The sequence below is a fragment of the Culicoides brevitarsis genome, chromosome 3 (assembly GCF_036172545.1).
Source record: "Culicoides brevitarsis isolate CSIRO-B50_1 chromosome 3, AGI_CSIRO_Cbre_v1, whole genome shotgun sequence".
NCBI lineage: Eukaryota > Metazoa > Arthropoda > Insecta > Diptera > Ceratopogonidae > Culicoides > Culicoides brevitarsis.
This window is the reverse complement of record NC_087087.1, coordinates 13,838,347-13,850,647: the sequence shown is the minus strand read 5'-3', so window position 1 is coordinate 13,850,647 and position 12,301 is coordinate 13,838,347. Positions and strand designations below refer to the sequence as shown.

At 28.9% G+C, this 12,301-nt stretch overlaps 1 protein-coding gene across 1 annotated transcript in view; it reads left to right on the top strand.

Moving 5' to 3' along the window:
• The window catches only part of LOC134834037 (netrin-B-like), a 29,059-nt gene extending 16,969 nt beyond the window's left edge, over positions 1 to 12,090 (top strand). Inside the window, exons 2-7 of the mRNA XM_063848553.1 lie at positions 2,704 to 2,892; positions 6,200 to 6,349; positions 6,788 to 6,910; positions 10,778 to 10,843; positions 11,510 to 11,723; positions 11,929 to 12,090. Coding sequence (XP_063704623.1) covers positions 2,704 to 2,892; positions 6,200 to 6,349; positions 6,788 to 6,910; positions 10,778 to 10,843; positions 11,510 to 11,723; positions 11,929 to 12,067 — 881 coding nt within the window. The 3' untranslated portion in view covers positions 12,068 to 12,090. The remainder of the gene's footprint in view (positions 1 to 2,703; positions 2,893 to 6,199; positions 6,350 to 6,787; positions 6,911 to 10,777; positions 10,844 to 11,509; positions 11,724 to 11,928) is intronic.
• Positions 12,091 to 12,301: the final 211 nt, after the last annotated feature.

Genomic DNA, 12,301 nt, shown 5'->3' with positions numbered 1-12,301 from the left:
TTCAAATAAAGTCCTTAAACTTTTTATCGAGAAACTTTCCGTTTTATTTAATTTCGTGTTTTTACGAAGCCAAGAAAAAAAAAATGGCTTGAAGTGCATGCGAAGAAAGAAAAGCACAAACATGTCACTTTTTTTTTTTGGCAATGAGACAGACACATTTTGCGTGCGGAACGCTCGGATGGCAGTTACTTGAAGAGGATCGTTGTTTATTTTTTGTTGGGTTAAGTTAATTTTCATGCAGATACCCGACGACGACAACGCAAAAAGACATTCGACTTTGTCGGAAAAAGGTACACATTACGCCCGAAAATTGTCAGGGAAACCAATTTAATGAGGAGGAAAATTATTTTGGATGCGATTTCATTTTGTTTTGTGTGACGGAGCGTGTGCGGCACGGGAATCTCAAGGTCGTTAAAAATCATTCTCTGTTAAATGTGTTGGCAGTAAATTTCGTAGAGTTTTCTTTCCAAGTATTTTAACTCGGGAGTACCTATGAAGAAATAGCAAAACAAAAATTTTCCAGATAATTTATTTTTATGATTTTTATAAAGTTTTGCTGTGATTTTATCGGTGCTTGAATGCTTAGTCGTCATCGGGTTTCATGTTTCGTGGTTAGTTTAACTAGATTTCGAATATCAATACAGACGACTTTTAAAAGTTTTGAGGTTTATTTGTGGTTATTAAAGGGCAATGACGACCAAATTACGATGCTTTGAAAAAAATTAGAGAAAAAATCGTCGAAGAAATTAAATTTTTTAAAAAAAGTAATAGATTTCTGGCTCAATAGTTGAAAAAATTAAGGAAATTTTCAAATTATTCGAAGATTTTAAATTTTTGAAAAATCAACTTTCAAAAATAATTAAATTATAAATTAAAAATTATAAATTATAATTTTTAATTTATTTAATTAATTTAATTAATTTTTTTAATTAATTTTTTAATAATTTTAACTTTTATTTTTTTTAATTTTTTTTTATTATAATTTATAATTTAATTATTTTTAAAAAGTTGATTTTTTTTAAATTTAAAATCTTCGAATAATTTGAAATTTTTCTTCAAAATTTTTATCTTTTTAAAATTAAAGTGTTGGTTTTAAAAAAATAATTTACATATGAACAAACTTTAAAAACTTTTATTTTAACAATATTTTTTTTTTAATTTTTGTAATATCTTAAGGACCCGTAGACCTCGTACTACCTATTTTTTTTTTGTTTTTATTACCTGAAAAAATGCAATTTTTAAAGAAAATTCAGTTTTTTACCTATTTTTAATATGCAATAAAGTTCAAAAGCCATTTTCGAAAAATTTTCTTACTTTTTAATAATTTTTCCAATTTTTTATTTTTTAATTTTTTCTTTTGACGAAAACCTTCTAAAGAGCAGAAGAAACTCATAACAAATAAAATTCAGAGAGATTCTTGACGCAAAACTTGAGTTATTGCGTTACAAAATCAAATTTTAAATTTTTTAATAATTTTTTTTTTAATTTTAAACTTCAAAATTATCCCTTAAATTTTCTCTTAATTCCATTTACTTTAGTAATGAACATTTAAGCCTTTAATAAAGACCAAACTCACTTCATTTGTTAATAAATTTGCATTAAAACGCGTAATTGAAGCTCCTTGAACCGCAATTCAAAGTAAATTCTAAACCATAAGAAGATAAATTACGTTCATCATCTTCATATGGCATGCACTTCACATCCTGTGATTTATCACCACAATCTAGTTGAAGGTTTTCTTACGTGCCTCTTTAAACATCCAACAATAATTTATCTAATTAGACCCCATTTAATTTACTTAAAATTTATGATGTGATGAAAACGGGCGATAAATAAATAGCATTTAATTGATATTCGTATGTCTTGTGGCATAAGGAACCACGTTTGATCAGACAAGTTCGCATGCATTCGGAATTTCAATTGAGACAAAATGTATCAAGATTTCACCAAAATATCTTCATTTTCTCAAAAAATTCTACCTGCAGTGTCTTTGGGTGTCTGGAAAATAAATTGTGTCGTTGTTGAAATTAAACATGAGTTTTCTTTCAATATCCTTGTCTCTCTTGAACCATTTTAAAGAAAGTTTAGAGAGCGACAGACACCAGAAAATGGTTTGAGAGGAAGAAAAAAAACGGAAGTACGTGAGTGAGATAATAACGAATCTTACGGAAAATTTTTCTTTTAGTATTTGTCTGGATTCAAACTTTTCATCTTATTTACTCAGGATGTCGACGGCAATGACGACAGGTAGAAAGAAAGTTACAGTCACACACAAAAAACTCCTCTTCAAGTAAATTTTTCGTTGTTTTTCACTCGTGATGCTAAAAATGATTTATATTGCTGTTGTTGAAGCTGGATGGAGTCCCTTAGGCGATCCTATTCGTTCTCTCTCGACAAATCCAACGTTGTTGAATTAGCCAGCTTTGTATCTTTTTGCTCACAAAAACGCTTTATTGAGCATTGAGGATTCAATTTGTTTTTGCACAACGATAAAAAAAAAGTTTTCACTTGCAAATTTTTATGCTCGATTCTCGAGGGGTTCTCCCCTTTTTTCGTTTCTCTGCGTGTGTTCTGAACTTCCAGTTGTTTCGTTCACATTTTTTTTCGTTGCAAATGATGAAAATTTATGATTGTAAAAATTTTAATTTGAATTTTTTTTTGTAACCTTAAATTTCTCACAATTACTTTTTTCTCTTGTTACAGCTTGCAATTGCAATGGACACGCACGCAAGTGTCGCTTCAACATGGAACTCTACAAGTTATCGGGTCGCATATCTGGCGGTGTTTGCATGAATTGCAAGCACGAGACCACAGGCAGGCACTGTCACTATTGTCGTGAGGGCTTTTATCGTGACGCAACTAAGCCGATGCAGCACAAGAAAGCATGCAAACGTAAGTTTTATTTTTCCTTATCTCTTACTTTAACAGTTAGAAAATTAATTGGGTAAAATTTTTTTTTCATTTAATTTTTTTAAAAAATTGTCTGCAAAGTCTCGCGAGTCATAACAGAGACATTTAGTGACGTTATTTGCCATTTTCTAAACAAGTCTTTGTTCATTTTTGATGATATTTTGTAACGAAATGTTAAATATTTAATTTTCCTCCTGTGGATGTTGTTGCTTTCGACAGAAAAATATGAGAGACGATGTACGTTTAAAGGAACATACTTTTTACGTTTCCACGATGCATGAGAAAATTGAATTTCCTTAGGCGCTTTTTCAGAAAATTGTAATATTATGTTTTGACTGGCTGTGGTGCTGATGTTTGAATTTAAAGGCATTTCGGAGAAAAAAATTTGCTCTGTGAAAGTTTGAAGAGTCCATCCGTTGAAATTTATTTCAAGTTCAGAAATTCAAAAGTAAGACATTCGAAAACCTCTTTTGAGTCTAGATTTATAATAAATTGTTATTTTGTAAGCGATTTTCAGTTAAATTTATAACATGTTTGAGTTTGTCTCTTAAAGTCTAGACTATGTGTTACATCCGATACTTATCAATTCATAGTTGAGGGTCTTTCATCTACCGAGCCAAAAGTAGTCTATTTTTTCTTGATGATCTAACGATTGCTTTTGATTATTCGGTTATTAACAGTACGGCTGCTTTTGATTTGTAACTTTATTTTTTTATCTGCTACTTATGAGTCATGCCCTTCCAAAGTTTAATTTATTGTTTCGCATTTTTTCAGAAAATCTTTTGCTACAGATATCCTTCCTACTGTGGTTCGAGTGGAATTGGAGTATGGCTTACCTAAATGTTTGTATTCATAAGACGCCATTCTCATAAGCAAAGCGTGTTTTAGTCTTCTAATTACCCAAGAGCAGTGGGTCCAAAAATGGTGTTTGCATATATCAATACAATAGTACATCTAATTTTTGTAGATATGAATCCATGCTCTTCCTTCTTAATAATTTTTTGAAATACCTTGTTTTTATAATTATTATGTTAGTCATTATCGCAACAATATTTTTTACTGAGAATCCTGGAAAAAAGAAAAGAAATTATTAAGAGTTTAAAAATTAAAAAAAAAAATAATTCTGTTTCATATAAAATATAAAGAAAATAAAAAGCGCTCAAGTCTTCAAAATTTTAAATGAGACGAATCTTATCTTGAACTACCCTAATAGGCATTTATGGTAGTTTTCCTTTAAAATGTTTTTTTCCTGTATACAAAATTGTAACAAAAACACGTATACGATTGCTAAATTTCTAAATATTTCCCAATTTACTTGTAAAATAATTGCAAAAATATTAAAAATTATTTTAAATTTCACCATCTGAACTTTTTCTCATCTACCGCAACGATGCGACGAACAACAAAAGTTACCTTGTGATAATTTCACTCATATAATTTTTCTTTACTGAAGATATCAGAAAAGTACTGACAATGTTCCCGGCAAGGCATGGAGGTAGACACGTAAATAAAATTTACTTCCCGTATTGTTGCGAAGAGAGAGAAGATAGTAGAGTTTTGAAAATTATGCCAGGAACAGATATCAGCCCTCAAGCTATTAATTAAATTTAATATAATCTGGAAAATATTGTGCTCTTTTGCATTTTTACTCACCCTCTTTTCCATTTCTGCGATGTCGAGACACATAAATTGTAAGATGATTCACGAGTTGTCTGAGAAAAGGAAGCACGGTTCACGGTTGGCATCATTTTCCGTAGACGATTCATGACATTGAGATGCTTTCTTGTCGGTTTCTCGTTCTCCTTCGTTGCCAGATGACTTTTTGTTTGACACTTTGAAAGATCTATTAAAATTTTCACAAATAGACAAATATTGAAAACGGACATGCTCAATTAGTCAACTCTTTCAGAAATTTGTTTTCCTTTCATCTCTCGTTTTGGACCAATTTTGGACACAAAAAAGAGGAAGAAAGTCCGACAGAGGAAGGGGATTCATTAAATAAACATAACGTACAAACTAGCAACAAAATTGAAAGTGATCCCTCATTTGCATGTTCTCCCCCTAAAAATATTTTGCGCCAAAGCTACAGAGCAGCATCAACTTTTGTTTGTCAATTGACCACAATCATGTCCAGTTTTGTCAAATGAATTTATTTTGTGAAACGGAAGAGGACTTCATCCATAATCCATTCCTGTGGTTAGAGGCACCACGTACAGTTTCGTGCATTCTCCAAAATTAGCATAATTCATTCATAAATGAAATTTCAGCTGGAATTTAAATTTATGTTTCGAAGAGTGAATTTTTTTTTTGAGTCAATTGAAATATTCTGTTTTGGAGTCCATTACTCGCCCCAATATGTTATTTATTTAGGGGGAACAAAAAACTAAGCCTTTGTGATTTTTTATGAACAAAATTAATTTGATCGTATTTTATTAATTTAAGAGTTAAATTTAATTAAATAAAAATAATAATAAATTATAAATTAAATTAATTTAATTTAATTAATTAAATTTAATTTTTTAATTATTTTATTTAATTTTATTGATAAAATATTTTTTAAAAATTATTTTTATGTTAAATTATTTTTTTTTCAATAAAATTGATTGATTTTTTAATTAAAGTAGATTTTTAACAATTTTTTTTGTATTCAATTTTTGTAAAGAAATATAGCACTTTTTAACATTAATTTTAATATTAAATATTTTAAAATAATTTCTTATTTTCTTATCTTATTTTCGCTTAAAAAATCTAATAAAAAAATTAAATTAAAATTAATTTATAAAAATTAATTTTTATATTATTAATTTATTTATATTTTATTAATTTATTATTTCTAAAATTATTTACATAAATTAAATTAAAAAAATAATTAATAATTTAATTAAATTAAATAAAAAAAAAATAAAAAATAATTAAATAAAAAAACTAATTAAAAAAAATTAAACATCTAATATGAAAATAATTTTAGTATCAAAAAATATGAAGTCACAGACATGACTTTAAAAAATATTTTTTTAAAGGGAAATGCACAACAAATCTGCTCCCAAAATTAAAGATTAATTTATAAACCATCAATATTTAATAATGTTAATTTGTGTAGGTTTTGTCATTTATTTTCATTGCTCATTAACCCCGGAAGCGAACATTTTGCAGACATTTTTTACGTCAGCATTCGTGCCTATATTTCAAACGAGCGGAGAAATGATTAATTATTCAGCATTCATTCTGTATTAAAATAATAAATAATAAAAATATTTTTTTCTCATTTTTCATTTAATTTTTTTTCCAGCTTGTGATTGCCATCCAATTGGTTCGACCAGCAAATCGTGCAACGCAACAACTGGCCAGTGTTATTGCAAGGAAGGAGTAACGGGTGTCTCGTGTAATCGTTGCGCTCGTGGCTACCAACAAAGCCGATCTCACGTGGCTCCGTGCATAAGTAAGTAAAAAAAAAACTTCTAAAATTCAAATCTTGGATAAACATAATCTTATCGCATTTTCTATTCGACATCCCATGAAAATATTATTATTATTGTACCTTTATTATTTTACGTTTAAAATTCCTTTCGCTCGTAAAAATAATAAAAACATCGTCGTAGAAGAAAACTTTTTAATTAAATTTTGCCTCGTCGTTCCTTAGAGAGAGAAAAAGTGTCGGAGTAAAATTAGGAGGAACGAGGAAAAATTTTTAACTCTATCATAAAATTATTATTTACGTCCTAAAATGTTTATGAACCGAGAAGGAATTTCACTCCAATTAATCCGATAATTTTTCATAAAACAATTATCTCGTTATTTTGGCGCGCGCGTGCAACGTTTTATCTAATTTCGATCAAAAATTTCACCCTTTCAATTTTTCAAAAAATTTTTTTTACAGAAGTATCCCGCATTGACTTTGCCGATATGGCCCAAGATACGGCACCCGAAGCATATCAATATGACTCCCAGCATCAAGACTCATACAAACAACCTTCGACAGCAATGGCCACGAAACGAAACGGTAAGATTTTCCATAAATTTAATTAATGACTGAAACAATCAACTCACATTTTGAGATATTTGATTAATGATGGACTTTTTTCTGTTGGTTTTCGGACCAATTTTTTGCATGAATAAGTCAGAATGGCAAAAAAAATCCCCTTTTGTGGAAAAAAATGAAAATAATTACGAATTTAATAAAAATCAAAATGGAATTAAATTTATTAATTCAATAGATCCCCCCAGCCTTTTTGATGTTTGTGATTTTTGGCAAGCAATGGGATTAACGGTTGAACCGTTTTTTGATCCATTTTCATGTTAAAAGGCAATAAAAGTGACTTTATAAAATTTGTCAGTTTATTTTCCGGTTTTGATTTGTTTATTTTTTGAATATTCCTTTCAAATAGAGAAATTTTTTCTTATGAAAACCAAAGATTAAATTCATTGAATGAGACTGTGTCCTTTTCTATCGTCAGATATTCTTTCAAATCTAAAAGTTTACACATAAATCGACTTAAAATATTTTTTCTTCATTTATTTGCATTTAACTTGATACTCAAACACGAGTCAAGAGCAAAAAAGTGTGGAATTATAGGAAATACATTTTAACTTTTACTTTAACATGAGATTTTTCTTGTACTTTTTTTTTATTCGAAAAGAAAATCTTGTGAAAAAGAAGCAAAAAAGGGACGAAATTTATTCATAACTGAATAAAAAGTAGAATTAGATGGGACCGATGTACTTGTAGAATGGAAAACATATGGCAACTTTGTACCTAACTGTTTTTCTATCGAAGTAGAACGGCAAAAAAATGATTTATATGAAAAAATTGGCATTATAATAATTGCTTTTAAAGTTTGTGACATTTTTAAGCACCAACATTCTTTAGCGATTAATGCACTTTTTCCTCAAGTTCATAAGGAAAGTCTCCCGTGTGGGGTTTTTCTATAAATATTTTATGTTTGAACACAAAAAATAGAAGATTTAACGTGTGGTTGTAAAGTAACATCGCATTTGAGATAACAACTCAGACAAATAAAATAAAGCGCCTTGTACAAAAGTGTAAAAATCTACTTTTGTTTTATCCGTCTTATGTATTTTTTTTCTTTCGTTATATTTCGTATGAAGACGTCTTTATAGTATTTGTAATAATGGAGCTCGACTCATAAAAAAAGTTCAAGTTTTGCGGGTAAATCTTTATGTAGTTAAAAAGTGGTTAAATATTCAAACATCCATTAGAGGATTTTTTTTTCGGAAGATGTGAATTTTGTCGAGTTATTAAATAAAATGATTTGAGCGCATTTATATAACTTTATACCTATATATCCATAGTGTACCTCTACTCTTTGTCTTTTTGGTACCGCGTTGTTGAGACCGATGCGTCACATGCCTCCTTGTCAATGCCAAACGCTATTAAAGATTCTGTCTTATTGAGCGACGAGCTTTAGTAAAGGACTAAGTCAGATATTTTTAAGCCATTATTGAGCTCTAGCTTGTTTTTGAATGACTCTGAGTTCCAAGCAGCCTGCTCCTTCGGTCTTTTCATTATCCTTATAGTTTGCTTATAGTACATCGTTATAGTGTTATTATTTTTTTATATTAGGGTTATTATATGTTTTTGATTTTAACTTCGGCTGGATTCTGCATCTTGCTGCGATTGATACTTCAAAGTTTCAAAAATTTCAACGTTTTTTGGATTTTTATTTTTTATTGTTCTCACATTACCAAACTTTCCGTTGTTGATCATATTAAAGGACTTCATAAAATTGTATAAGGTAGAGCCAGTTGATTTCAAATTATTCTACGAGCTCATAAGGTGCTTGCTATGATCCATGTCTTTTTAGAGGGTTCCTCAACAGCTGTTGTGTAGCTGTTGGTATGGGGTTTGGATATCTGTAGTATCCCAAAATTAACAGTATAGTTTTTGCAATTTTATATAGCGATTAGTACTTTGTATATTCTCGGGTTACTATCTTAGTACTTCAGTATAAAATTTTCTTTTCTTTGAAAAATGGTATGAGACAGAGAAGTGTGACAATAGAAAGGCAATAAAATGCACTATCATGGCACATGGCAAGCATTTGTTCGATGGTCTAAATTCTAAATTTTTGGCTAATGTTGGAAAGAATTAATTAAAATTTAAAACTTACCTGGTTAACCACCAAGTTAGATCTGAAATGCAGTTTCATCTTCTCCAGTTGATAATTTTCATATTTTTACTACGGATAGACATCAAAGCGCTTAAAAACCTTTTTTCTTTGTAAACAAAATTTTATATAAAAAACAGTAAAGAAGATCGAAGAAATTGCTCGAGATTTTTCTTTTTCCATCTTCCATTCGAAATCTGTCTGTGAACGATTCTCGATGGCTTATCTATTTATTGTTGTATTCTTTTGTTATTTACTTGCGTTCGCTTTGTGAATAGGATTATTCCGATAAGACTGAAAGACAAATAAAATACGAAAAATCAGACTAAGTGCTTCTTATTTACAAGTCTATTAGTTAAGTAAGTGTGAATGGATTGTCGTCTCTTCTAACTTACCTCCCGTAGAAAAAAAAACAGTAAAACCTGAATTTCCTTTAATGCCTGTTTTTATTAAGTTGCTACGATGTGAAAGGACCTTTTTCATCAATAACATCTCAATCTCTGTCCTTTTTCCATTGAACTTCAACTCACATCTTTGCACCCAATCTTCTTAAAAATGATAATAAAAATGGGAAAAACTCCAATAACGTCAGAGTTGCTCCGCATCCATTGTTATGCATATTATTATGATTGCGCTTTTATTGAACAGATATGTCGTTCCCCCACCGAATCGAGGAATTTTTCCTTATCCTTTAAAAATGCCAATATTTATGAAAAATGTCTTCTTCTTCTTCACTGTCCCGATAGTCTTCCTTGAGTAAAAACATCACACAAATAGGGGGTTAATATAATCATAATCATAAATAAACCAGCTTTTCAAAATCAATTTTTAAAAAAAAAAGTGTGTGCCAGTCAATAAATAGGGAAAAATATGCCAATGTCTGATAAAGTAATTCAATAATTTTTTTCTTCTCCTTCTTATATATTCATGATGAGAAAGGACGTGACATTTTTTTTGCTCTTTATTCTTGCTTTATTATGAGAAAACGAAGACGGCAAGAATGTTCGGGTTTGTTTAAGGAAAATTTTATTTTTTTTAATATAATATAATAAAAATTAAGGAAAGAAGATTATAATGACATATTTTCAGTTTAATTAAAAATTCTTTGTATCTATTTTCGTTGTTCAGACTTTGTGAAAGTTTTTTTTTCGATATTAGTTAGTTATGTTTAAATTTGAGATAAAAAAAAAATATTTTTTTTTAATTAAATTTAAATTTATTTCAATTAAATTTAATTTAATTTTAATTTAATTTAATTTAATTTTAATTTAATAAAATAATTAATTTTTAATTTATTTAAATTAATTTTAAGTATTTTTTTAAAATTATTTAAAAAATATATATTTTTAATTTTTTTAAACTTAAAAATGTTTAAAATTTATATAAATTTAAATTATAAAAACTTTTAAAATGTTAAAAATATTTTTTAAAAGCTTTTTGTTCAAAATGACAAAAATTTAAATTTTACTGAAAAAAAAATTCTTAGTAACTTTCTTTACAAAAATTAAAATTATTCAAAAGGATTTTTTCTTAATTTTCCAAAAAAAAAATATGTTTACACGAAAAATCTTCCAAAAATCTTATCTTCCAAAATCCAGACAAGATTTCCAAGAAGCTCTATTATATCTTTGCATATTTTATAAACGCCTATTTAAATCTAGAAAAAAATAAACATTTTCTATCTCTTACTTTTTTTTTCTTTTCATGTTCCCTCACAATCGAATGAATCTGACGATAAACAGAATGTGGACGATGCAAGTTGGAGGCGAAACGTTTAAATTTGAATAAATTTTGCAAAAGAGATTATGGTAAGTTGTTGCCTGAACATTTTTCGTCGCACGAAAACTTAAACTAGACATGAAGTAATAAAATTTTCATCACAATTTCCTTTTTTTAAAACATTTTAACATTATTGCACTAGTTACTGTCAGAATTTATTTATCTTGTACCTTCTAGAAAGAATACAGGAGAAAATGGAGAGACAACGTTATTTTGCGAAACAATTAAATTTTTGAATAACGCTAAATAGCAACTTTTTCTTGTATTTTTTGGCGACATTTAAGCTGCGAGAAAGCAAGGATGAAAAGCAAACAATTTTAATTATGGCTGAGATGCTCTTATTTTGTTTTTCATTAATTACTCGACAGTCGACAACATTTTTTTTTGCATATATACGACTGTTGCTTTTCTATCTCTGGAGATAGAGAATGAGATGCTATCAAATTAAACACAAATCACGGGTTCTCTCTCTGCTTTTATTTTATTTATTTTACTCCGTGTATTTGTCTTTCTCATTTGTGTTTACACAGCCCTGCTCATTTAACGAAAAATTTTTTGGCACTCCTTTTGCCATCCAATATATTTAAATTGTCTCATTTTCTCCCCGCTCTTCCGTTTTTTTTATTCTATTTTAAATAAATACAATTTTTTTCTATTTATTTATAAATTTTCGCAAAAATGTAACTTTTTTTCAGCTGTATTGGTAAAAGTAATTAGTAAGAGTGCCAGTATGGTATCGAGGAATGGCGCAATTGTCGGAGCAAAGGACGACATTCGGTACAACGTTCACATCCAAATTGTTTACAAAGCAGGCGACGAGGCCAAGTATCCGATCAAGGGAGCATCGACGCTACTCGTGGTACCAGCGAAGGGATTAGAATGTCGCTGCCCGAACATTAAATTGAACAAGTGAGTATCTTTATTTATTCGTCTGGTTCGCCAAAACAAAAAAATAAGTAAAAAATTCAGTCAATTAATTTAAATGCGGTGAATGAAGTCATGTGAGTGACATGGGTCCATTTGCCTTTCGTTTTTTTTTTGTACAACCGAATAAAATATAATAGAAAAAGTAACCCGCAAATATTCATTCCACAAAAATTTCCGTCTCTTTCAGATCATACATTATCCTGGGTATGAACTCGAAAGTTGCGCCAGACCAATTAGTAATTACACCAAAATCGCTAGTGATGGAGTGGCGCGAGGACATCAGTAGACGATTGAGACGGTATCAACAGAATAATGACTGCTATTAATTTAGTATTTAAAGCGAATGATTTTTTTTTGTTCATTGGTGAGTGAGAGTTTTCACGACTTTTTGTATGATATTATAACAAAGGAAGAAAAAAAAATTAATTTATAACAAAAAATTATCAGATAGATAGGAAAGAGTAGAGAATATTTACTACGTTTAACTGCGATTTTGTGAGAAAATTGACCATTTTATCTCTTGAGGTTAACATTTAATAGATTTTTATGATTGAATTAAA